This window comes from Ascaphus truei, chromosome 4 (assembly GCF_040206685.1).
Source record: "Ascaphus truei isolate aAscTru1 chromosome 4, aAscTru1.hap1, whole genome shotgun sequence".
Lineage (NCBI taxonomy): Eukaryota > Metazoa > Chordata > Amphibia > Anura > Ascaphidae > Ascaphus > Ascaphus truei.
The window spans coordinates 213452902-213479675 of NC_134486.1; the positions used below are offsets into that span (position 1 = coordinate 213452902).

Sequence of the window (26774 nt, forward strand, 5' to 3'; positions counted from 1 at the left end):
TATGGTCAAAGAGGCTTAGGCCGCGTGTATAGTGCCCGCGACGGCAACGTCAACTGTCGCCGCTAGCGGAAGTTGTATTTCGCATTGCGGTGGCGCGGGCGACCAAGCCATTGATAGGTTCAGGGGCTGTCACATGAGGTGACAGCACCTGAAAAATCAAATATTCCCGGCTTCAAAAAATCGAGTCACCACGTCGCCCCATCGCGCTTACTATAAGCGCACGTGGCGGCGACAATGCATTTGTTTTCGGGCGACGTTGCGTCGCTGTCGCTATAAGCGCGGCCTTACAAAGGATTTCTTAGGGTCATTTTGGTTATACTAGCACCGACTGTTTTTCCACAAACCAATTGCCCAAAATGCTGAATTGGTACCTGAAGAAACCTCAAACAAACCAACAAAACAAACAAACAAACAAGACCAATAAAAATGCAAGAAAAACATTACAACTGCAGAAGAGAGCAGTCAATTGTCACACAATTGTCTTGAACTTGTCACTCAAGAATGGAGTTTTCAATTGCACGTTTTTTTTGGTGCTTTTATCAGGAGTTGGTTCTGGCTCATTTTTATGAATATCTATTTTGTATTAAATATATTTTCTCCTTGACTTTCTTTCTGGGGCAGCGATATAAAAAAAAATTCCGAAACAGAAGTTGATTTTTGGAAGGTATTAAATAGGGACATAGTGTAAATGGTTTATGAAAAGAAAAATTTCCTTTGTCACACAATTTATTTTTTTATTGTTGCTTTGTCAAATGAAACATAATAAAAGGTAAAGTTGTGTATTGATACAGAAAATTATCAACTTAAAATTAACAAATTGAGGTTCTACTGTATTACTGAAACTTTTTTTTAAAATTAAAAGGAAAGATGTCTACTTTTGGTGTGAAAGTGATTTGCGCAAGATTACATAGAATAAAAACGGCCCAGGACAGTGCCTTCAAGTTTGTATAATTAAGAAAAAAAATGCAACTTTTTTTGTGCCTCTCTCTGAATCTATATAAATCTCAATCAGTTTAGCATTAATCAAAAGGTTAAAGCAGTATTCCCTCTGCTTCTTTTTTATTTAACCTCCTTATTTAATAAATTTTATTAGGTTGGGAACCAGGGAGCTAAAACGCAATATTTTCAGCTCAGGGGACCCCCTTGGTAGGAGAGACACATGCTGGTAAAAGCAGTGCACTTCAGTCCTGTCCAGGGAAAACAAAATGGCAGTTTAAATCTCCTGCATCCACATTTACTGTATGAGTCACAGGTGAATATATTCCATTTGAATCTTGTTTGCTGTGTAATAAACTATTTTCAGTCCTTTATTGGTTCTATTGATTGTGTTAATAGTCCACTTTTATCAATATCTCCTATATTATGATTACATTTTACTATTTGTATGTGATCATTTTAAATGTGTTAATTAGGTACTCACTATCTGAGACAGAGTATATAAACATATCTAATATCTTTGATATTCCTCTGGTGGATAAAGCAGTTGAAGGATTGGATTGTTACACTTGTTTTTCTTATATTGATAGCAGCTATATGATCAATTGCTATATCTTGGGCTCAACCCGTTCACCCCATTTTGCTTCAGGGCAAGAGGAGGATAAGGCATATCTTGAAAATAACGTGGCATACCTTGAAAACAGAAAAAACACTCTTTATGGGAGACTATGTAGAAATGTAAGAGAACCTATCAGGAGCTTGGTTAAGATGAATGATTCTTGAGATTCATTGAAAGCTATTATACATCTTTTGTATTATCTGTATATGTAACAAAAACTATTATCTCCACTTCTTCCTCCTGCTCCTTATCTAATATATACACATGGTAGCTACCCTTATCTTGTCGATTTGAATTGTCTATTTAATATTATTATTTGCTTGAATTTAAAATATTACATCTTATGACATTTGAGATATATATTTATTAATATTTAAAATTTGTAATAAAGTGTTTCAAGGTTTCAAAAAGGAACAGTCTCCAATAAATTACTGTTCAAAAGTTAATTATGTATAACCTAATTGAATATTTGGGGGATCAGTACTATATAAAAAAATCTGTCATATGATGGAGTTAATATTGACCATTACAATGTACAGTAATACCTTGTCTTCATTCTCTTATGCATAGTCCCATGTTGGATACACTGGGCCTCCAATTCATCCTGTCTTTTCTCATGTTTTTCAGATCTGTTATGGACATAGACATTTTCCTGAATAAGATGTTGTATTTCAGACCTGTAAAAATGTAAGCAAAGTATGAAACAAGAAATCCAGTTCCAATTCTAAATAATTTTTGAAATTTGTACTATGTTGCTGTCTATTTAATGAAAAAATCCACCCATCAGCATTTGAATATAATATACAATATAACAGATTACCAAGGCACCAATGCTTTGTGGATGCCTTTCAAAGGGCTTGTGTCATTTCAATATGCGTATGGCAAGGAGACTCATCAAAATGTTTGAACTTGTGCACCTGACGCATTGTAGATAATTCTTAAGACCTCAAAAGAACATGACTAACATATGAAAAAAAATTACAATGAAAAAAAAAATACATTCTGAAGAAGCGGGCACTAGGATTTAAACAGTTTTAACACCAGGAAATCAATTTTCCTATGTTCTTACACAAAAAAAGATAGTTTACCAGTATTACTATTAACAACAACAATAATAATATTAATAATTAAATGATTTAGATCCTTTTAAACCAAGTTTTTTCCTGTAAATTTTGTAATATTGAAGAGAGAAAAAAATCAACAACCACAAATATTATTTTCTTGTTCATTATTTAACCAACTTGTTATGGACCCTTCATATGTAAAACTGTAATGTATCAATCCCTTGTGCCACCGTAGGGGTTACAAAAATAACATTCTTATTAGATTCCGCTCTCATCAGGAGAAATTGTTATTTAAACCAAATGTAACAGAACATATTTTAGACATTTGTTGAACCAATTTATGCAATCCATGCTGTTTGCAATCTTATTATTTTTAGAGCCTCAACCTTGGGTTCTGGAAAAGGAGTCTTGAGAGAAAGAACATAGAAAAAATCAGAAGCCTCTTCTCTCTTTTGCTGTTTGTTTTTTTATGGCTGATTATATATACACACACAGTTGTGTGAAAAAGAAAGTACACCCTCTTTGAATTCTATGGTTTTACAGATCAGGACATAATCTGTTCCTTAGCAGGTCTTAAAATTAGGTAAATACAACCTCAAATGAACAACAACACATGACATATTAAACCATGTCATGATTTAACAAAAATAAAGCCAAAATGGAGAAGCTATGTGTGAAAAACTAAATATACCCTTACTGCTTCCATAGGAAACCAATGTGTTATGATATTTATGTATACACAAGCAAGCAACATGGATATTACATATGAGCATTAAACACCTATACTAAAACACTAGGTAATTTAGCACCTCTATTTTATGCTGTCTCCCTAAAAGAGTCACAATGAGGCAGTTTATCTGTTTCAGAAATGGAGCTCACCCATTATGTCAGGGCTACCTCAAATATATATGTTTCTAGTCCAGATGTTAAACATCATGGGCATAAGTTCTATGATCTCTTGGTCACTAGATGTCAGAACTTAAAGACATCAATACAAACCAGCCTTTAATTGGGACTTACTGAAACAAACAAATGGATGGCTGCGAGCTGTCACTTTAAATTGCAACAGGCAGCTGCTGCAGCCTTTAGCAGAATAGACGTTGCTATGACAATGCCAGGGGATGAATACCCCTGTATCTTTGAGGGGCGATGCCACCTTGAGAAAGCGTCACTGGACGCGAAACGGCCGTCGGTGCGCTACGCCGTTACGTTTGATTGTACCATGTGACCCGGAAGCTACAAAGTATCTAGTAGCAGGGTCGACGGAGGCCAGTTTAGCTTTACGCGTGCTCCCCCTGAGCATAGCCAGAGAGGAAAGTTTATATTTTGTAACTCCTATTCACATCAGCAGTCAGCTTAGTTGCTAGGTCTTAGTAGACATACGAAACCCAGGGCACACGCTACATTATGCAGTTGAATATAGCTGCCACTGATAGCATGCGGTCCAGCTACATGCAGCTTTGCTCTGTGTGTGTGTGACATCAAAGCAGTGCAAACTAACAAGAGGGGTCATGTGTGCTCCACCAAAGCTGCATAACTGAGCTATATGGGAATCCTAGAACTTTATCTCACTTATTAAGCAAGATCAGTTGACAGCCACTATTCTCCTATCAGTCTGACTATGCATATAATCATAGTGCATATATATATATATATATATATATATATATATATATATATATATATATATATATATATATATATATATATATATATATATATATACTGTAGTGCCCACGGTTATTCTAACACAAACCAGTGCCAAAAAGACCCAGGTACACCCTGGATACATGCCTTAAACTAGACCCAGCATGGGACTGCCAGGGACCCCTGCTGTGTTAATCCTATGGGTCATTAGTCAATGCAGAAATGCCTTAAACTTGCCTTAAACTAGCCAGGTTACACCAAGCATATACCCAGAATGTAACCGGGCTAGTTTAAGGCAAGCTTTAAAATACTTGTGGTCTCGTCTGTATATCTTTATCAAACCCTATTCGCTTATAGGGCTTCTTGCCTATATGTTATTAGCCCCAGCACCTTAATTTCTACTTGACAGTAGCGAGAGTGTTCCTCCTCTTCCTTTCCCCATTTTGTCTTTTACTATATCTCAGTATAAGTTAGCAAAATGATCAGTAATCAACAATAGCTGCACACAGTAAGGTAATCTGCTAACGCTTGGATGCAACAAAGAGGGTGATGGTGTCAGCTCAGACAAGTATACCTATGGTCGTGTAGATCATCGTGTAGAACGATATCCTCTAAAAATTCACATTAGAAAACAAAAGACTAATATTGAATTCTACTACTATACTAGATAAATGGAAATATATATATATTTTTATGCTGGTTATCTGTCAAACATAATTATTTTATTTGCTTACTATCTAGATATCTGAAGAACGATCACGTTTTTGCACCACCACACCAATTTATTTTTGGGACTGATAAAATGTATTACAAACTGAAAACAATCCAAAAACAAAAAATCAGAAGTAAATATAAATATAGTGCTGAAGGTTCTCCCCCTCCCCCCAACTAAACCATGATCTTATATTTGGTTACTGGTAGTGTTTACTTTTTTTTTGATCATCTCCTTTACGATCATACTAATAATTTAAGCAGCTTTCTTGTAACATTGAAGTGCGAGGACGTTGAGGTATTAACCTCCTTGTTTCAATGGAGAGGTTAAAACAAATAACACTGTAGTCTTTTTAGATTCAGTTCACATCAAACTATTTGGATACATTGAACTTCTGGTGTGCAGTCTAATATCTGCATTCTGCTAATATAACATGACACAACTATTTGCTTAAATGGTGCAACTGTGTACATGTTCTTTACTTCAATTAAACTCAAACAGTTGGATGCTTACTGCTGCCAAAGCAGCAAAATAATTTATACATAATAGTCAACACAGTAATAACTATACTAAAAGTAATTTAAAAATATTTATAACGTCATAAAATATGGTGGCAAAATATATGATCTGCAATATGCACAAAAATTATAAAATTTGTTTATCATCACCAGTGATTAAAATGGGGACCATGCTCAAGTCTCAATACTTTCAACCCTTGTGACAGATTAGTATTGAAATCTTAATGATCAATTTACAATTAACAAGATAGAAGTGAAACTAATTAAACCAACCATTACATGTAATGAGGCCCAATAGGCTCCCATTGTTCCTCTTAATTGCAAAAGGCAACGCACAAATACACAATAGGTACTGTTAAGTATTAAACAGCATGCAGCAGCTCGGTAAGTGAAAATCATACAAAAACTGAATGGAAAATGTCTAACAGACTACAAAGTATGCAAAATAACCTTGTGTGAAATAAAAATGGCCTGCGTTTAATTGCTCATTCATTTTCAAACACACCACTAGAGCATTAAATTCTATTTCCATTACCAAGCAATTTATTCATTTTTTATTATTCACTAAATATTTTTTTCTTTTATTATTTACTATTTGTTAATTGAATCTGTTCAAATGTGCAGTAAATCGCATTACAGATATGCAAAATATAATTATGGTGTATTTAAATATATTGTATGTTCAACTCTATTTTAGGAGACGCAGGGGCTTATTCTATATCAGTCAAAGTGACTGATCGGGCCATTTTCTGCTGAAATTCCCCATTAACTTTAATAAGGAATATTGTCTGAAAATAGCTTGATCGTTCGCTTCGGCTGATATAGAATAAGCCCCACAGAGCAAGCGATACATATAGCAAAATGTAAGAGTTTTTGTTCAGGCCCCCCGAAAATGGCTTACCGTGACTATCTACAGATGTAGCTGTAGCAAAGGTTATTGCACCTGCAGGCAACGCAGAATACAGGCATACCCCGGTTTAAGGACACTCACTTTAAGTACACTCGCGAGTAAGTACATATCGCTCAACAGGAAAACGGCAGCTCTTGCATGTGCCAGTCAGCACGTCCTGAACAGCAATACTGGCTCCCTACCTGTCCCGAAGCAGTGCGCAAGCGGGGAAACTATAGAGCCTGTTACAAATACGTTATTTACATCAGTTATGCACGTATATGACAATTGCAGTACAGTACATGCATCGATAAGTGGGAAAAAGGTAGTGCTTCACTTTAAGTATATTTTCACTTTACATACATGCTCCGGTCCCATTGCGTACGTTAATGCGGGGTATGCCTGTATTGCTTTATAACACAGAATATCACATATTTTCCATTGGCAGTGGTAAAGCAGAATATCCCAGAATAATCCACCATACGGCAACAGTGGGTGCAATAACGTTTGCTACATCTGTACTTAATTTTATTTAGAATTATTAGATCAGGTTTCACTTTGCATCTGCATCCTGCCTTTGCATAAAAAGTTTAATGTGGCATTGCCAAATTCCTTAGCAATAAAGCAAACGAGCTAGAAATCAACATGTTTCTGAATGCTGAGTCACTCTTAGTTAAAATAAATATTGGGGGGTTATCTCTCAAGGTTAAGAAAGTATGAATAGAAGTTTGTCTCGATGCATTGCTCAATTTTCTTTTTGTATCAAATGTAAGAAAGTGTTTCTTACATTTGCCACAAATTGTTAGCAGAAAATACTACGTCACCTCAGACCTGCATACTAGTTTGATGCAAATACAAAAAAAAAAAAGTGCTGCGCCGAGAGTTTGGCACATCTTATTATAATCGATGTATCATAAGACTCCTCCCCAACTCCTCCTGCAGACACTCCCCCAATTGCAAATGGTCACACATAGTGCCCAACTTTGGAGAACACTGAAACAGACACACAAGATAAAAACAATGCCATTTTTGAAAATTTTTCTACAGATTTGCCTTGATACAATTATATTTAGTGTTCATCATGGAAGATTACAGCCAAAGGTTAAATCTGGCTAAAGCGGTCCTGTACATGTACTACAAAATCCATAATTTATATAGGTTTTCTACATTAGAATATAATAATATCAAAAGCTGCTAAACATTCTTACTAATCTGAATACCTGCAACTTGTCCTCAATACATACTATCTCAACAATAAATAATGTATTGTAAGAAAATATGGAAGGTTCTAAAAAAAATTAAAAAATCACATCTGAAGATAAATTTACACAACATACCTGTTCTTTTCAGTTATATGCCCCAATTGCTTTGCAAGTATATGACATTCTTTTTTTAATTTGGAAATTAAAGTATTTTGTGATGTCATCAGTGAGTCCATCTCATCAACTAGAAAGTAGAAAGAGGAAAACAAGAGCATCTCATTCTATATTTTATTAAACACACTTTATGTCGCATTTCATCGAACAATAGTAAAAAAGATGGAGGAAAAGGAAGGTACAGAACAAAAATGTGGGATAGACAGAAACAGTGTATAATGAACAATGGCTATTACATAAAATAGATTAAGATGAGGATAAGATAAGGAATTGTTGTGTAGAGATGAAGGGATAGCTAAGTCTATCATATTTGAGGGAATTACTGTATACTGAAGGAGGGAGGGGTACGGGTTCTGTATACTGTGAAACCGCTATCTTTATTGCCAACTTCGGCCTGGCACTGGTACTTCTATTGTTTTTTAGAGGAAGATTTCTAAATGTGGGACATGGGAGCTCTTGTATTGTTTTATTTAAGGGAGCCGTTGTATATATGCATATATGTGACGGTGAGGGGGCAACCAGGCCATTAAGAAAGGTATTATGCACGGCTGGTTACCTCTGAGCCCTATTTCAGGTTTTAAAGTGTCAGCACTTCACAATTCTCTGTGTATTGTGCCTGCAATGAATGTAATTGTATGCCAATAAAGAATGTACTGTATGTGTGTTTTACCTTTCCAGCAGTGCTAACCAGTGGAGATTCAGAGGCTATGAGTTTCAAGGGGGGATTTTGCGGTAAAAGTGTTGTCAGATTGTGTCTAGGTAGCCAGAGTCCAGAGTGGCTGGCCACCCCAAAAATGTATCCGGGAATCAGGTCGGATTACCAGGGACATATAGACACCGGTTCCCCGGTCAAAATCCTCCCTTGAAAACAGTTATGCGACTCACCGCCAGGTTTCCCTGCTTCAGCACAGACCAGAAAGGTAAATGAGGGCATAGGGATTTGTGTATTCCGGGTACAGTCAAGGTTCCCTAAGTTAGTGAGGGCCCCCCAGTATATGCCTAGGTCCCCTAGAATCAGTGTAGCGTTTCTGGGGGTACTCCAATTGTAAATGAGGTTGCGAGAGGTTTTATGAAACTTAAGTCCAATTCTCAGTAAAGCAAAGCGATACAGCCCTGAGAATGTGCCTAAGCATTTTTTTAGTTCTAATTAAATGTAGGTTTTCTTAAGGGAAGGAGCTACAGCTCTGAGATTGAAGCTAAGCATATTTTAATTTCACTGTAAAATGAGAAATGTTATTTACATTTCATGTGTGTAATAGCCAATGTGGCTATACGGTTTCCTAAGCCTAAGTCAGATGTACAGTGTGTGAGGGATATGGCTTGAGGGAATAAAAAGATATAGTCCCATTCTATCCCTCATAGTCAAAAGACTTAGACAGGGAAAAGTGTAAAAGTATATTTTATTAAACTGGTATGTTTGTAATGTATTATACTTGTGCACTATAAAATAAGCTAGGCCTTTCAAAGACCGGTACTCTGAGGGGGGCTAGTGAGCTACCAATTTGTGGTGTCACTAAGCCTGTCCTAGGTCCATACTGTACTTAAAAGCCACAGATGCTGCCAGAGGTGTTAAAGCCATTTGGGTAGGATGGCTAGGTGGAGTACCCATGTCCTGGAATCAGTGCAAGCCGTTCTGGCTAGCATTTGACTTCCTAGACCTGGAGGCACCTAACCCAGTGGGTGGCTTCTTGCAGCGGTTACTTACATGTATAGATATATGTAAGTCCCCGTGTGCGTGGGCACACACACTCACCGGCGCTCGGCGCTTATGTAAACAAAAAAATCTAACTTTCCAGCGCGCACAATGCCCCTCCCTGCGCGCTTAAATGACAGGACACCCGGCGCTCATGCTTGGAGCGTTTTCCAAGCATGAGTGCGCTCAGCGCCAGCGGGGACTAAGCCTAACGAGTGGCTAGGGTGGCAAACTCGCCCATGCCCTTGTTACATTCAGAATATCCGCTTGCCCGGCTTTGGAAGACTGGCAGCCTTCTGATTGGCTGGTTGTAAAGTTCCTACGCTCTAATTGGTTGTAGTATTTCCTGAATTAATCTGAAATACTGCACCGACACACTTTATTCGAGCAAATACCCAGTATGTACCTGGCAGATACCTGGAATGCGCCGCTCCTCACCTCTGACAAGCCCCGTTGCGTTTGCCTTCCCAGCCTGGGTTCATGCCTGGCTGACGGGCGGCTGATCTGTTAAATGATAATGATTAGGATTTAATAGGCTGCAATGCTTCGCGTGTCTACCAGATGGCATAAATTCATGAATTGTAATGCAGTATATATATATATACTGTGCAGTATTGCAGACAGGGGGAATAAAATGCTTCAATCCCTGCCTGGAAAATACCTCAATGCACTCGGGCAGAAAACAGTCACAAACCTCAATACACCCGGGTATACCCGAATTCGTGGGACTAGCCGAGCTCGAATAAAGTGTGTCGCCAGTGTACTATAAGAAACCAAGCATCAATCCGGTCGAGAGATTCTACGTGCCAAGACAGAAGCGGCAAATTCGAAATCACCAAAAGATGCTCGGTGTGAAAAAGCAGCGAGCCGGCTTCAGAAATTTCAGGTCGAGAAATTTTCTAAGTTCCACGTTTCGGGCCAAGTTCTCAGAATTGAACGTAGCGGCGGAACTACACGCTGAAAAGAGTACCAGGATGTTTGGTACTATCTCCACGTCAAGGGATTTTGGCAGCTCCGGAGCAGATACAGCGGTGGCGTCAGGAACTTCATGCCGATTTGAGTTCCAGGACTTTTTGGGCTAGGTCCCGGTCAACCTAAAGACTTTGTTTTATGGACTGTTTCACCTTGGAAAGGTTGGTTTTGTAGCCCAGACCCCCAGTAAGTGTGTTGTCTCCTGTATTTTGTAATCCACTGTGTGTACGTCTATTTCAATGGAATAAATTACAATTTGTTTTACTTGGTTTTGCTCAGTGATATGAGCCCGGTATAAAGGTGTAAATTCCTGTCTCCCGTGACAATATACCATGCCATACGATATAAAACCATATTAGGGAATATAATTTAACTATAAGAAATGCAAAAGCTGTATAAAACCGGCATATTACATCTGACCAGGTACATTTCTAAGAAAGGCTCAAAGAAGATCTAGGATAACAGAGATTCCCTGACAGGCACAGAGCAGAACAGGGAAACATATTGTGGCTTACAGGTATTACAGCTTACTTTGGAAATTAACTAGATAACCAAGGGGAATAAAATCACCCAGATATTGCCAAACTAAAGAGTTGAGAGTTATAAATAGTGTCTCTTGGACTGGTACCAACTTCAGTTTCTGAAGTGTTGTCCCTCTATAACTGAAAAGGAAAATAAGGTTATTAGCACTAGGAACTTAAACACGTGGTGTTACAGAGAAAAGGAGATACTTCCTGACAGAGGAATTAAATACATGCAAAGGGGGAAACACAATATAATGGAGGTAAAGCAAATGAGGTAGGATTTAAAATGTTACTTGCCCAAATATGTAACCTAGTAGTGGGGGTAGGGTAAAGATAATTTATTTAGATGATTTATAGTAAAGTGAATTTAAAAATTCCTACATTCAATATTTTGGGAGACAATCTGGAATCACTGGAGGAATGACATTTCAGGCCAAAGTAATCCATTTCCCTGACTGCATGCAACAGCCTAGCAGATCTGGGTAAAATAGTAGTTGTTGCTTATTTAAATTGCACTAAAGTATTTGACACTGTTTTACATTGAAGACAGTTTAAAGGTGCAACCGTTAGTGTGTAAAAAAACATTTTGAAAACAACTTAACAGTTTGTCTTTTTTTAAACAAGTGTAATCATACTTAAATCAAGCATTTGTCTGCTCTGGTTTCATTGTAAACAGAGAATGTTCGTATTTGCATTTAAAGCAGCAGCACCCACTACCCCCCCCCCCTTTTATTTTTTTACATACTGCACCGACACACTTTATTCGAGCAAATACCCAGTATGTACCTGGCAGATACCTGGAATGCGCCGCTCCTCACCTCTGACAAGCCCCGTTGCGTTTGCCTTCCCAGCCTGGGTTCATGCCTGGCTGACGGGCGGCTGATCTGTTAAATGATAATGATTAGGATTTAATAGGCTGCAATGCTTCGCGTGTCTACCAGATGGCATAAATTCATGAATTATAATGCAGTATATATATATATATATACTGTGCAGTATTGCAGCCAGCGGGAATAAAATGCTTCAATCCCTGCCTGGAAAATACCTCAATGCACTCGGGCAGAAAACAGTCACAAACCTCAATACACCCGGGTATACCCGAATTCGTGGGACTAGCCGAGCTCGAATAAAGTGTGTCGCCAGTGTATATAGAAATATAGGCGGCCCCCAGAGAATCGCGTTAATTTCAGCTCCAGAGACCCCCTGGTTCCTGAGACACTTAGCAGAGAAGGTGCAGTCTGTACTTCAGGGAGGTGTAAATCCCCGGGGTGATGTGGGTGTGACGGTCGAGGGGTGCCAAGCCAGTAGTAAAGGGGTCATCCCCATTAGGCACCCCCTTCAACCATCTGGGAAGTGAGGGGTTAACCAGAAATGTACCTATAGTATACATCTTCGCCTGCTTCAAAACCCAAATGGATTCCCCTGGTTTATCATGTTCCCACATGTAGAGTGTTGCACCACACAGGTTACACTGGGAACAGGTAGGGAGGGCAAGGGTTAACGATGTATATGGCTATTACCCCTTGTTCCCTTTCCCCATGCTCAGGTAGCACCTGCCAGCACGGTCCCGTAGCACCTGCCGGCACGGTGCCATAGGTCGCCATACAAGTGAATGGAGATTGAGACAGTTTTGGCCCTATATCATGACCAGCCATCAGATGGCACCCTAGAGGATGAGCGGAGTTTCTCCATTGACGTCAATGGCGGAGTTTTTCCCATTGAGATGAATGGCGGAGCTCCGCCATTATAGTCTATGGCGGACTTTGCCCGTAGGAATGCATGAGCGGAGTTACGCCATTGTAAGTCAATGGTGCCATGCTTCCCTATGGCAAATTATTACAGTGCGCTCTCAAAGAATGAAGTGATACATTGTTGCGGAGCTGGACGGATGCCAAAACCACTTCAAAGTAAGAGCTACAATCACTTAATGACCGTGGGAAGTAGCTCACGGTCAAGTTCAAAAAGTGTTACCCTGCATAACTCCGGCCCCGAAGGCGCCGGTTCTTTTTGCCCCTGACTCCAGGGGACTTCCTCTCACAACCCAGGTAGGGTCCAACCCTCGGGGGCCGCGAGAAGGGGTCGTGCTAGCTGCGATGGTCGCCCTATGCAATCCCTATGGCGGCGGAGGTTCCATTGAATCCTATGACGGCGCCGGCCCATTCATTTCCTATGGCGGCACTAGCCCTATTGATTCCAATGGAGGAGTGAGCCGCTGAGATTTCTCATAGCCTTTAGCGGCGAAGTCTCCATTGATTCTAATGGCGGAGTAGCTCCATTGAAAGCCTATGGCGGCGGAGCCCATTGAATCTAATAGTACGAGTGAAAGGCAGTGATTTCTTTTAGTTTGTGGCGGAGAATCCTGCATTAAAGTTAATGGAAGGTTTTAACTTGTTTTTATCATCTCCAGTTCTGTGGGTCGTGGAAGGCTGATATTTGGCCACTATGGCGAGTGTCCTGCGGCATGAGGACCTAGTAAATTTCAGCCCGCTCAGACCCACAGAACGGATTATTTTAATATATGTATGTTATTAAAATATTATTCTGTATCCCTGATATCTCAAAGCCCGCGAAAACTACTGGCCCATGAGGTATGCAAATGGATGGGAGGCGACAGTGTGGCTACAGTAAGCCCACTGAACAAAGTCTCCCCCACCCTGATTAAGTATTCTAGGGCAGAGCAGGACGTGGGTACTTGAGTGAAGTGTTGTATTTCACACCTCCAGCCAGGGAGGCCCCGGCCCAGATGCCCAAATACTAGACTCCTAGGCACCAGGTGGTGAGGGGGGCCCTGGGGGAGGCTCTCTGGCTGGACTGATGTGCGCATGTGTCGATCTACCTGTGGGCAGGTACATTACTTTTTCCCACATGAGGTGACACTGGTTCATTGGGTCCAGGTATTGTGATCCAATCCCTACAACCCAATGGTAGGGAATAGGAGCAGAACTCCATAAAAGAGAGTGTAAGCTCTATTCCAAGTTGTTGTTCGTATTGGTTCCTGTTGTATTCTGAACTGTATCCTGTTAGATAAATTGCCAGTCTGCGGATTGCTTCATCTTGGCCCTTACCAATGTAAGTGATTAATATGTTTTCTGTTATTTGTATAACACACATATTCCCAGGTAGCTCAAACTCCTACATCCAACAAATCATGAATATAGATTTATGCCAAAATGAGTGCTACTGAGCATGGCAAATGTATACAACAGAAGACAGGGGTGCCCAATGCTACATCAAATTGACAAAACATATATGGTAATGAGTATAAAGTTTAAATACTTGAATAATAATAGTAATTACTTGTTTTTTTTTTAGATAAACCCTTTGGCCAAAGCGTCGTAAGCATGCATACCAAACGTCAAGGTAAACCAAAAATGCAGGTCCTAACACTAAAACTGTGAACCCTTCCTGTTACCTCTGTATGAGGGGAAGCAACTGCAGTGAGTCTTGTCCATTCAGCAAATTGCCAGAACCTCCCAAGTTAAAAAGGTGGGGAGGGGCGAGCTCTGGGGGGAGGTGCCACCAACCTCCATTTGACTGTTACCTGTCAGAAATTGATTAACACACATATTCCCAGGTAGCTCAAACTCCTACATCCACCACATCATGAATATATATTTATGCCAAAATGAGTGCTACTGAGCGTGGCAAATGTATACAACAGAAGACAGAGGTGCCCAAAGCTACATCAAATTGACAAAACATATATGGTAATGAGTATAAAGTTTAAATACTTGAATAATAATAGTAATTACTTGGTTTCTGACTGGTAACAGTCAAATGGAGGTTGGTGGCACCTCCCCCCCAGAGCTCGCCCCTCCCCACCTTTTTAACTTGGGAGGTTCTGGCAATTTGCTGAATGGACAAGACTCACTGCAGTTGCTTCCCCTCATACAGAGGTAACAGGAAGGGTTCACAGTTTTAGTGTTAGGACCTGCATTTTTGGTTTACCTTGACGTTTGGTATGCAGCCTTACGACGCTTTGGCCAAAGGGTTTAACTAAAAAAACAAGTAATTACTATTATTATTCAAGTATTTAAACTTTATACACATTACCATATATGTTTTGTCAATTTAATGTAGCATTGGGCACCCCTGTCTTCTGTTGTATACTGTTATTTGTATATTCTGTGTGTCCACCATCTTGTGGGAATAAAATGTCTTTATTATACCACACGTCTTATTCGATTCAACCCAGAGATAAGAGAGGTTATTATTGTAACCTGGTGTGTATTATAACCCTGACACAAAGCTACCGTGACAGTGGGGCAATAGGAAGCCGAGACTGTCACAGGAGAGCAGGTACTTACACCTTTTTTACCAGGATCATTTCATTGAGCAAAACGCGTAATGAAATAAATTGCAATTATTCACTTAAAATAGGCAAACACACATTGTTGCACATAATACAAATAAAATCACACTTACTTGGGTAACAAAACTATTCTTTCCTAGTTGCAGGGACCACATCCAGAAGTTTACCCCTCAATAGTCTTGAAACTGCAAAGATTCCAGGCAGACTGTGCTGAAGCAGAGCCCCACTTTAAAAACCTTTTAGAGACTTTAGAACTGAGAATCTGAGAGGACGTGGAGAACTGCCAGATTTGAGCTGCGAAAGGGTTTTAAAACCTCTTAAAAAAACTCTCTCCTTATCAGGGGCTTAAGAGATTTCCCTAGCAACCAATCTGAGACTACTAAACGGGATTTCTTAAACTAAATACTTTATTACCGCACAATTACAGGTTATGCATATACAACACTGGGTCCAAGAGCTGACACTCTATAAACCCAACACACGGATCAGGGGTAACCAAACGGGCTTAAAGATTTATTGGGTAGCCTGGCTACCCCCTACCGTCAGAGACGGATACAGCTTCCTACTGGCTCGTATTACTGCGGGGGAGATTTAAATCTCCATTATGTTTATCCCGGGAGGAGACATTAAAGGCGCCACCTTCCCCAGTAAGTAGATCTGAAACCATGGGTCTCCAAAGCTGGCATTTATGGAGGTTCAGATGTGATATAAGTAGTACTTAAAAATTGGTTGGGAGGGGAGGGAAGAGGGGTGAAACAAAAAAGGGAGAATTGCTCCTTTAATTCCTGCCGCCTTTGATTGGGGACGTGCTTGTCAATCAACTGTTCATTCAATCTCTGGCCCACTCTGTTCCAGTGTGTTAGTGGGCAAATAAAGATGCAGCAGCAAACTCCTGTTCAACATGAACACAAAGGGTGTAGCTAAACAAAATAACACCCTTCCTATGTCCCAGTTTACCATGTTCACAACCTAATTTTAAAACACATTGGCTGATTGTAGTGAAACTTCTTAGCTGGCACTGGGACAAACAAAGATTTCATAGGGAAAAAAAGCCTGCATTGAAACTAAAATTGTAAAGGTAATGACATCATTGTAGTTTGTTGGCTGCCTGCTTTGAGTTGTAGTTCTGTTGCTGGATGTCAAGCTTCCAAGAAAATCAAAAGGGGAGGGCTGAGTGGCTACAAGTTATATATATATATATATGTATATATATATATATAATCTGTAGGCAACAGTTGTTACAGGTAGCCCACGCCATACCACTAGCAGGACATCAGGGGGTCACTCGGACGAGAGCGTGGCTGCTGCAGTGTTACTACTGGCCGGGGGCATCAGGGGCTGTGGCAGATTTCTGCCTGTCCGTGATGCCTGCCAGCGAGTAAGTAAGGCAGGTGATCGGGTGAGGGCCCCCCTGAACCCACTACCGATAATCGGGGTACCTTTCCAGAGGGTAGCTATGGACATAGTGGGACCCCTCATGATCCCCAGTTAGTCTGGCAAGCGCTACATACACACGGTGGTGGATTTTGCCACCCGGTACCCTGAGGCTATAGCCCTTGCCATCATCGATGCTAGGGCAGTAGCAAAAGCATTGTTAGTTATTTTCACTAGAGTAGGTTTCCCTAGTGAGATTCTAACCGATCAAGGGTCGCAATTCATGAGTGAATTGCTACAGTGTCTCTGGGATGCGTGCGGGGTGAAGCACCAGCGCACGACCCCTTACCACCCCCAGACCAACGGTCTATGTGAGAGGTTCAATGGTACCCTGAAGCAGATGCTGCGAGCTTTTATAGAAGCTAAAGGGAAGGACTGGGAGATTCACCTACAGCACTTGCTGTTTGCATACTGAGAGATACCGCAAGAATCTACCGTGTTCTCTCCCTTTGAGCTGCTATATGGTCGCAAGGTACAGGAACCTCTTGACATTCCATGAGGGATGGGAAGGGGAGACAACAATACGGATACTTCTGTGCTTCAGTATGTGGTAGATCTCAGAGACCGGCTAAAAATGCTTATGGGGTTAGCACAGGCTAATCTCTGGGAGGCTCAGACCAAGCAGAAAGCTTGGTATGACAAGAACGCCCGTAGCAGATCATTCATTCCAGGCAGCAAGTACTTGTTCTAAAGCCCACTCAGCAGAAAAAATTAATGGTTGCCTGGTCTGGACCGTACACAGTCCTCAGAAAGATGAATGAGTGCAACTATGTTGTACAGTTAGATGGAGAGACAGGAAGAAATAGGACCTATCACATCAATATGCTTAAAGAGTATTTTGCACCGAGTGTGGCATCAGTGCGGCTGTTTGCAGCCCACCGATGGGGGACACGGCAAGCAATGCTCTGCCTGACCTCCTGGGGGAATTTAGACAGGGGGGCACAGTAGAGTAGGTAGATATAGGGTCCCAGCTCAGCGGCCAGCAGAAGGTACAGGTGAGGGCTATGCTAGAGCAGTATAGTGTTCTGTTCACGGATAAGCCAGGCAGAACATACATCACAGATCACCCAGTGCTCACCGGTGATCTGCGACCTCTGCATAAGCATGCCTACCGGGTATCAGCAGAGGTGAAGTGCAGTATAGAGAGGGAAGTAGAGGAGATGCTGGCCCCGGGGGTAATTCTACCGACCCATAGTCCAAGGGCTTGTCCGGTAATCCTAGTGCCTAAGAAGGACGGAACCATCTGGTTCTGTGTGGACTACCGGCAGTTCAATGCGGGAACGGTGTCAGATGCTTATCCCATGCCACGTATGGACGAGATGTTAGATGAGATTGCGGGGGCAAAGTATCTGACCACATGGATCTAAGCAAAGGGTATTGGCAGATCTCCCTAGCCTCCTGGGTCAGCGGGAAGTCAGCATTCATTACTCCAAGTGGCCTCTATGAATTTATAGCGATGCCATTTGAGATGAAGAATGCCTCGGCTACCTTCCAACACCTGGTCAATAGGTTGCTGGAGGGGATGCAAAGCTTTGTAAGGGCATACCTGGACGACATTGTGGTGTTTAGCGGGTCGTGGGATAGTCACCTAGCGCATGTAGCAGCAGTGCTGAGCAGGATTGGGGAAGCAGGGCTCAAATTGAAACCCACCAAGTGTTTAGTCGGTATGGCAAAGGTATTGTACCTAGGGCACAGGGTGGGTGGAGGGCACAGGGTGGGTGGAGGGCATCTCAAGCCTGAACTAGCTAAGGTTGAGGCTATATTGCAATGGCCCGTCCCCAAGGCTAAGAAGCAGGTTATGGCTTTTTTAGGCACCGCTGGCTACTATAGGATGTTTGTCCCACAGTACAGCGCCGTGGCTAAACCCCTGACAGACCTGACACACAAGTGACTACCAGTTCTGGTAGCCTTGCGTCCTGCCTGTGAAACAGCGTTTCAGGCACTGAAGACAGCGCTGGCCAGTACACCCATCCTCGCAGCCCCAGACTATTCAAAAATGTTTTTGGTACAGACCGATGCTCGGTATCAGTGCTGTCCTCAGTCAAATGGGGGAGGAGAGCATCCTGTGGTGTACCTGACCAGAAAGCTGCTGCCCCGGGAAGTGGCTTATACCACAATTGAAAAAGAGTGTTTGGTCATTGTGTGGGCTTTACGCAAACTTCAGCCCTATCTGTATGGCCGGACCTTCACCGTGATCACTGATCACAACCCCTTGTGTTGGCTATAAAGGGTTTCTGGGGAAAATGGCAAGCTCCTTCGTTGGAGTCTTGTCCTGCAAAAATTTGACTTTTACATTCAGCACAAGAAAGGCAGTGAACATGGAAATGCAGATGGACTTTCACGCCAGGACAGTCCCAGTGAGCCAACAACCTCAAGACATGTCAGACCAGTTAAACCGCTGGATGGGAGGTCGTAACCGAGCCTTCATCTTGAGGGGGGAGGTGTGACGGTGAAAGGGTAACCAGGCTCAGTAATAAAGGTTAAGCCCACTTGGTTACCGCTAATCCCTGGTTGGAGGTCCTAGAGTGTCAGCTCTTGGACCTAGATGTCGGAAATGCATTGCTGTGACTGTGTGCAAATTATGCGACATTAAAGATTTGTGTATGTTTTGCCTTTCTCGGGGTTCTGGGACCAGGAGATTTGTAGGCTGTAATTTTCAGGGTGGGTTTGCTGGAGAAAGTCTTTACAGGTTATGTAGCGGGGTTCCGAAGTTACAGGATACCCCATTGATGTATCCGGGATGTATCCGGGAATCAAGTAAGATTCTCGGATATATCATAGCACATTGCTCCGGGCAAACTCCTACCCTGAAAACGTTCTTGCGACTCACCGACAGGGGCATGAAGGGGTTAATGTATACCTGCAACATACCGGTTTTGTGTGTAAAAGTTTAAAGTTATTTCTGTAGTGTGGCAGGGATGAGGCTACTAAGTGTAGGAAGTATATCCTCTTATTCCATCCCTGACACCAGAACAGGAACTTACACATTTTAACACACAAGATACAGGGAACAGTATATTTTATTAAAGAGTTATGTTTAATATGCTTATGTACTGATAACCTGTCAATGAACTGTGGGATTTCCGAGTCCTAGGTTCCGAGGGACCAGATGGCTACCAAGCTTGGTGCCTATGGGTCTGTGCTGAGTCCGGACTTGAAAGCCTTCATGATGCCAAAGTGTTAGAACTGGAAGGGTACTGTAGTTATCCTTGAGTACCTCCGTCCTGGGCTAACAAAGGGCTATCCGGCAAACAGTTGCCCTGTCCCAGACTCTTCAGAGCCTGGACAGCGGGTGGGCATGATATGCTAAGAGGCAGAGGTGCCAAGTTGGCGTATGCCCCTTAGCAGAATCCAAATCGGTGCCCATCCGGCTTTAGAATACCGGTAAATCTGTGATATGCAGGTAGGAGAATTCCCACGCGTTGATTGGTTGTGGTGGTTTCTGAATGGGACTCTGAAACCCATAAGAAACCTTGCAGCCAATCAGGACAGGAGATTCCAAGCGCCAAACCATCAGCGGCAAATTCAAAGATGCTCTGTGAAGAATAGACGTGAGCCGGCTTCAGAGATTTTGACTCCGAAAATTTTCTAAATCCCGCTTTTTCAGAATGTAGCGGTCGTGGCTGGGATTGCATGCCGAATTGCGTTCCAGGACTTTCGTGAGTACCTCCCGGTCATTGGAAAGGGCTCCTACAGAGGTCGTTTGTAACAATTTCGTTTAAAGGAAGATTTTATTTGTTAGCCCCGTTCCCAGTAGGTGTGTTAACTATGTAAATTGTGGTACATTGTGTGTATGTCTTTTCCTGAAATAAATTACAATATATTTTACCTCCTTACTTTGCTCAATCAATGATCCCGGTATAAAAAGGTGTTAATAAACCTGATCTCCCATGACAATGAGATTTACTGTCTTCAACTCACCTCTTATCTTTTTGATCTAATATCAAAAGTACCTTATTGTTCCATTTCCCAAGTGACATTCTACAAAGTAAATCAATCTTATAACTGGGAGGGTCCAGTAAAATTGAAAATCATTCCTCCACCCCCACTACTCAGAATCTCAGTGGTATGGGAAAACAAAGGAACACAATTGTGTTAAATATTTATACTTGTGTGATATTCTTTAACACATTAATCATACAACTACCATTATCTCACCTATATCTTCAGCAGAGCTGCCTCTTTATTTAAAAAAGACTAATGTAATATTGTTTGTGAGCAAACAAAACTGCACATTTTTAAAAGATAATTTTGCTTACAGATTACAGGCAATAAAAATGCATAGTGCAAGCCAATGTGATGAAAGATGTTTGTTTTTGGCCCAGCTGCCAGCATTGGTCATTGCCTCATTAGTAGTACATTCTGACAACGAACATCCGAACCAAAGAAAATTGAACAGTTTCAATCTCCATCATCCTAAGTAAATTCACATGAAAGTGTTAAAAAATGTTTTTAACATTTAAAAAAAAAAATTAAGTTCTAGTCTGCAAAGATTAAATAAAGTCACAAATCAATTTGGAGTCACTGTACTACATCCAGCTGCGAGAGCGAATTAAGAACCGATTAATGGTTGAAGCTTTTCTCCAGTTTGGAAGCTGAAGCAAACTCATTAAGCGTTTAGAGTAGCTATAATGTGTGTACTGTGGGAACTGTTCAGTGCTATTCAGGAGACTTTAACTGTAAGCTCAGAGCATTTCCTACAGAGCTTCTGATGCTATTTTCTTTATATAACATGTGTGCCTGAAAATCATGCCAAAAAGAGAACCTTTGTTTTTCTACTTTGTTGTGGTCTCTCTCAGCTTTACAGTTCTTGAACACAGGTAAATAAACTCATAATCCAGATGGTGCAACAGATGTGAGAGCAGCACTCTGAATCAACAGACAGTGGGCAATACTTTTCATTTTCTCTTTTAAATGCTAACTAATATGTAATTCGGAATCTCTGGTGAACTTAGCATCTGCTCCCTTCGGCCAGCCAAAGGTTACAGGTGTTCCTGATGTCATTTCACAGTAAGGCATGGACCTGGTCTGTGAGTGAATGCACAAACTCTAATCTTTCCTACCACCTACCAGTTTGGTCATGCTGGGCTTCCATTTGCTGCATCTTCTGTTTCAGCTCCTGTTCCCACTGTTGGGCCTGACAGGCCACTGACCTTATTTCACTGCTGAGGCTATGCTGAATAACATCTTTTTTCAACCTTCAAACAAAAAAAACCCACAAATAAAAAATATGTAAACCAGGTACAGTAAGTAAATATATACATAATCTGTTGCAGTTAAACATGTAAAAGCTTTTTTTTTTTTTAGAAAAATTACAGAAATCATAACTTCTACAGTAAATCTGATTTACACAGCCTGTCAAATAAATTAATTACTGTATATTATGTTCCCTGTTTTTTTCCAAGTGTAAACATCTGAGTTCACTTTATTTAAAATATCACAGTTCAGGTAAAATTGTTTTGTTATTATCATTGTTACATCCTGGGAGTCGTTCGCATGAATATAAAACGGGAGAGAAACTTTGATGCTTTGATCTTAAATGTCATTGATAAAGCGCTCACCAAACTGCAGTGGGAGCTTTGCTGTTCAGGATCTTTTATGAGGTGAACCATACCCAAATATTTATCTTTACAAAAGTATACTTATATAACTTTTCCAGAATTTCATTGTCTACATTTTCCAGTGTTTAAAATTATCTCTGTATCTCTTGGTTTTCTTCACTACTAAAAAAATATATTTTAATAGAAATTTATCAAGCACATTTTGCTTGTATTGCTGTATAGCCATTCCTGCTTTTTGGCCATATAGTGCCCTTGATTTTTAGGATCGGTGTTGTTAAAAAGAAATGTCTCACAACAATATGTCCTGCTCCACATAATACCTTGACTGCCAGTGAAGTCTGATACAAACGACTTTTCAATGCAATACAATTGTTTAATACTTTAGGAAAACAGATGCTAAAAGAGAGATTTATAAAAGTTTTGCATTTTTAAACTTTAAAAAAATGTTATGGGTTCAGGGGTGGTTGCAGAGGCCGCACGCTCTTCCCCAAAGTATTTAAATTAAATGCCGGGGGATCGAGTGAGGCCTCTGCAACTTCCCTTAACTTGTCTTTGGCGACAAGTCGCCATGGCAATGAGGCAGGGTCATGTGACGTCACGCTGCTGTGACAACGTGACCCTGCGGCGTCATTTGACGCTGAAGACACGGTGAGGAGGGAGGGGGGGAGCGAGCAGGGGAGGAGAGCAGGCAGGGGGGAGCAGGGGGGGGGGAAGTTTGCGCATCCCTGGGTTATATTATGCTTAACATTTTCTCAACATTACAAGTTTACATTTTAAAATCATTTTACTTTTTAGTCACACTCTTTTTACACTATATACTTCAGATAGCGAAAAAAGGTAATTACAGTACCCATGAAGGTACTGTATTTGGTTCAACTCACCGGATTTGCAATTTAAATCGCTGGCAATATATTGTATGTACCAAATAAAAAGAAAAGAAAAAAGAGCCAGTTCTGGGGAAAAAGTCCATTCTTGCCTTCATACACGAGCCCTTTGTTAAGGGATCATTGAGTCTTCTGAACATAAACAAAGTTATGAAATGAACTTATGGAAATTCTTACCCATAATCCTCTTTACCTAATATTTATGATTATATATCACAAAACTATTCTTGAAACCTCTGATGTTGGGCATATGCAAATTTTAAACCTATTAATGTAACAATATAATAAGAAACCAAATATGACAATTAGATATTTAATGATTGTGACGGTGAAGGGGTACCCAGACTCACTAATAAAAGTTCAGCCCACTGGGGTACCCATAATCCGTTTGTTGAGGTCCTAGAGTGTCAGCTCGTGGACCCAGTTGTAAGAAATGCATTACTGTGACTGTGTGCAAATTTTGCGACATTAAAGATTTTTCTGTGTTTTGCCTTTCTCGGGGTGCTGGGACCAGGAGATTTCTAGGCTGTAAGTTTCAGGGTGGGTTTGCCAGAGAAAGTCTTTACAGAATATGTCTATGTATCGGGGTTCCAGAATTATAGGATTTGACAAAAGTTGGATCCGGGAATCGAGTGAGATTCTCGGACACAGCCAAGCACATTGCTCCAGGCAAACTCCCGTTCTTGCGACTCACCGCCAGGATTCCTGCTGCAGCATAATCCAGACAAGGTAAACAGGGCATGAAGGGGTAAACCTGCAACATACAGGGGGATCCCTAGTATAAGGAGGGGTGCCCAGATACATGCCCAGGTACCCTGAACCTGGCCTAGGGGTTATGGGGATGCTCCCGCTATATGATGAAGCTGAGAGTGGTTTTTGTGTGTAAAAATTTTAAAAGTTATTTCTAGAGTGTGCCAAGAATGAGGCTAGTGAGTGAAGGCAATATATACCCTCACTCCATCCCTGACACCAGAACAGGGACTTACACAAGTTTATCACAAAAAATACAGGACACGGTATATTTTATTAAAGAGTTATATTTAATAGGTATATGTACTGATAACCTGTGAATGAACTGTGGGATTTCCAAATCATGGATTCCGAGGGACCAGATGGCTACCAAGCTTGGTGCCTATGGGTCTGTTCGGAGTCCGGACTTTAAAGCCTCAGGGATGCCAAGATGTTAGACCAGGAGGGAAACTGCAGTTCTGCTTGAGTACCCGTATCCTGGGTTAACCCAGGGCTATCCGGCTACCATTTGCCAGAGCCCTGACTCTGTGGAGCCTGGACAGCGGGAGGGCTCAGTATGCAAAGAGACAGAGGTGCCGGGTTGGTGCATGCCCCTTTGCAGAATGAAAAAAGGTGCACACCCAACTTTACAATATGGGCAAATCGGTGATTGGCTGGCAGGAGAAATCCCACGCTCTGATAGGCTGTAGAGGTTTGTGAATGGGACACTGAAACCCATAAGGAGCCCTGCAGCCAAACCAACAGCGGAAATGAAAGATGCTCTGTGCTGAATAGACGCGAGCCGGCTTCAAAGATTTTGACTCAAGAAATGTTCCCGCTTTTTGAGAACGTGGCAGTCACGGCTGGCATTTCATGCCGAAATCAGTTCCAGGATTTTGTGAGTACCTCCCGGTCATTGGAAAGGGGTCCTACAGAGGTCATTTTTGTGAATTTCTTTTAAAGGACAAGTTTATTCGTTAGCCCCGTTCCCAGTAAGTGTGTTAACTGTATAAATTGTAGTACATTGTGTGTATGTATTTTCCTGAAATAAATTACAATTTATTTTACAACCTTGCTTTGCTAGATCAATGATCCCGGTATAAAAAGATGTTGATAAACCTGGTCTCCCGTGACAATTATCAACACTAGAGTAGTAGGGTTATGGTTTGGCAACTACATAATTTGAGGACCAAGTACAACTAAGAAATTTAGAATGAACAGTAAAAACAGATACAAGAAATCAAAAAAATAAAGATTGTCAGGAGTACATTAATTTAAAAACTCTACTACGCTGCCAAAAATATCTGAGCACAAGCCAGCAATACTAATGTGCTTAGGGTTATGAAATATGCTCGATTTATCAGGACAGACCGAATCTTGTAGGGAATGTTCCAATTCAAGCTGCTCAGTAAGGCAAAAAGGACTGAATTTGGGGGCTGCGTGCCATTCTTTGCTTTTGATTGAGTTTAGTTTTGCGCCGTTGTTCCTTGAAGATATATATTGTAAAGGGTGAAGAGGTGTTAGTTCTCAGAAGGTTTCAGAGATGACTGCAGAAAAATAGTTGCTAGTCACCTGCCACCATGTGTGAACTATGTCCCTAGTACTTCCTTTATTTGTTCATCAGAGGTTGTATTTACCTAATTTTAAGACCTGCTAAGGAACAGATGATTGTTATTATGTCCTGATATGTAAAACCATAGAATTCAAAGAGGGAGTACTTTCTTTTTCACACAAATGTATATATACTGTACATACACACCTTTGTAGCTGAAAAAAACAGAGAGAGGCATTGTAGGCTTAATTTTGGCACCAATGAACTTGCCAATGAAATTGCAGCCTCACACTGATTGGGGGTAATAGTGTGTGACGTGCAACGAGCAACAGCGTGAAAACATACTTTTCAGAGTGTTTCCCCCGGTCGGCCGGCTCCACGCTCACTGCCGTCCGAGCGCTCGCCCCTATTATAGAACGGCTGGCTAACCACACCCAATTATAAGTGCTGCCTTATACGCGGCTATTTCGTTGCCGAACGTTAACCGCTGGGGGACATTTGGCCGTCGCCATTAAGCTACTGGCCCTTTGGCCCCGAAGTAGGTGATTAGCGTTAGGATAAGGGGTTAAGGTTATTTAAGGGGTATTTAAAGTTAGGATTTTTAGAGTAGAGTCCAGATTAGGATTTTTTGCGTAACGGGGTAAGGTTATTAGGGTTAGCAGATATTACCTGTGGCAGCCAAATGGCTAAACTGACAAGTCAAAATGTCCTACACCGCCTGCAACAAGACCAAAAGGTTTTGTTCAGGAAGAAAATATGGCTAGTGTGTCCTGGCAATATTCCCTTTACTCAATATGTTGCTGAAGGCCATTTGTATTTTAAGTAAAATTCATTATTTATTTTTATTCAGCCAGTATTACGCTGGGAACTACAGAGGAAAGTCCAGGGGGGTTGTGCTCTGGGAAACTCCCAAAAGCAGTTATAGACTGTAAAACATTCTTGTATTGGAGTGGAGAGAGGAATATCGCTAAATTAAAAGATTACAATAAACATTATGTGTTGGTGTAAAGTCATATACACGGGACTGCACCTGTAACTACAATAATACTGCATTGGTCTGAAATGATCAAACTCTCAAACATCAAGCACACATAGATGCATCATATATTTTTAATACATGTAATTCCATATGTTTACAAATACCATAAACACTACACTTGGCATCACATTGAAAACATGCTTTCTAGCCTTGGGCTGTGAAAACTTAATTTCTGAAATGTCTACTCTCAAACATAATGTAAGAGAAAACCTTATGGGAAATCTCTTTTTCTAACAAAAAAGTGGGAAAATGTGAATAGTGCTGGCAACATCCAAACACATCATTATGCTTACTCAGATAAATGTTTTAAGTC

The 26774-nt window shown here is 41.0% G+C and overlaps 1 protein-coding gene across 4 annotated transcripts in view; it reads right to left on the bottom strand.

Annotated features, from left to right (window-relative positions):
• SDCCAG8 (SHH signaling and ciliogenesis regulator SDCCAG8) overlaps positions 1 to 26774 on the bottom strand; it is a 321942-nt gene that overhangs the window by 87204 nt on the left and 207964 nt on the right. For 3 of the 4 annotated variants that reach the window (XM_075596833.1, XM_075596835.1, XM_075596834.1), the window contains exons 14-16: positions 21767 to 21894; positions 7723 to 7831; positions 2101 to 2232 (exon numbers count right to left, since the gene is read on the bottom strand). In XM_075596833.1, the coding sequence (XP_075452948.1) occupies positions 2101 to 2232; positions 7723 to 7831; positions 21767 to 21894 (369 nt within the window). Of the gene's footprint in view, positions 1 to 781; positions 1630 to 2100; positions 2233 to 7722; positions 7832 to 21766; positions 21895 to 26774 lie in introns of those variants that run through there. The other variant, XM_075596836.1, reaches the window with a different exon arrangement.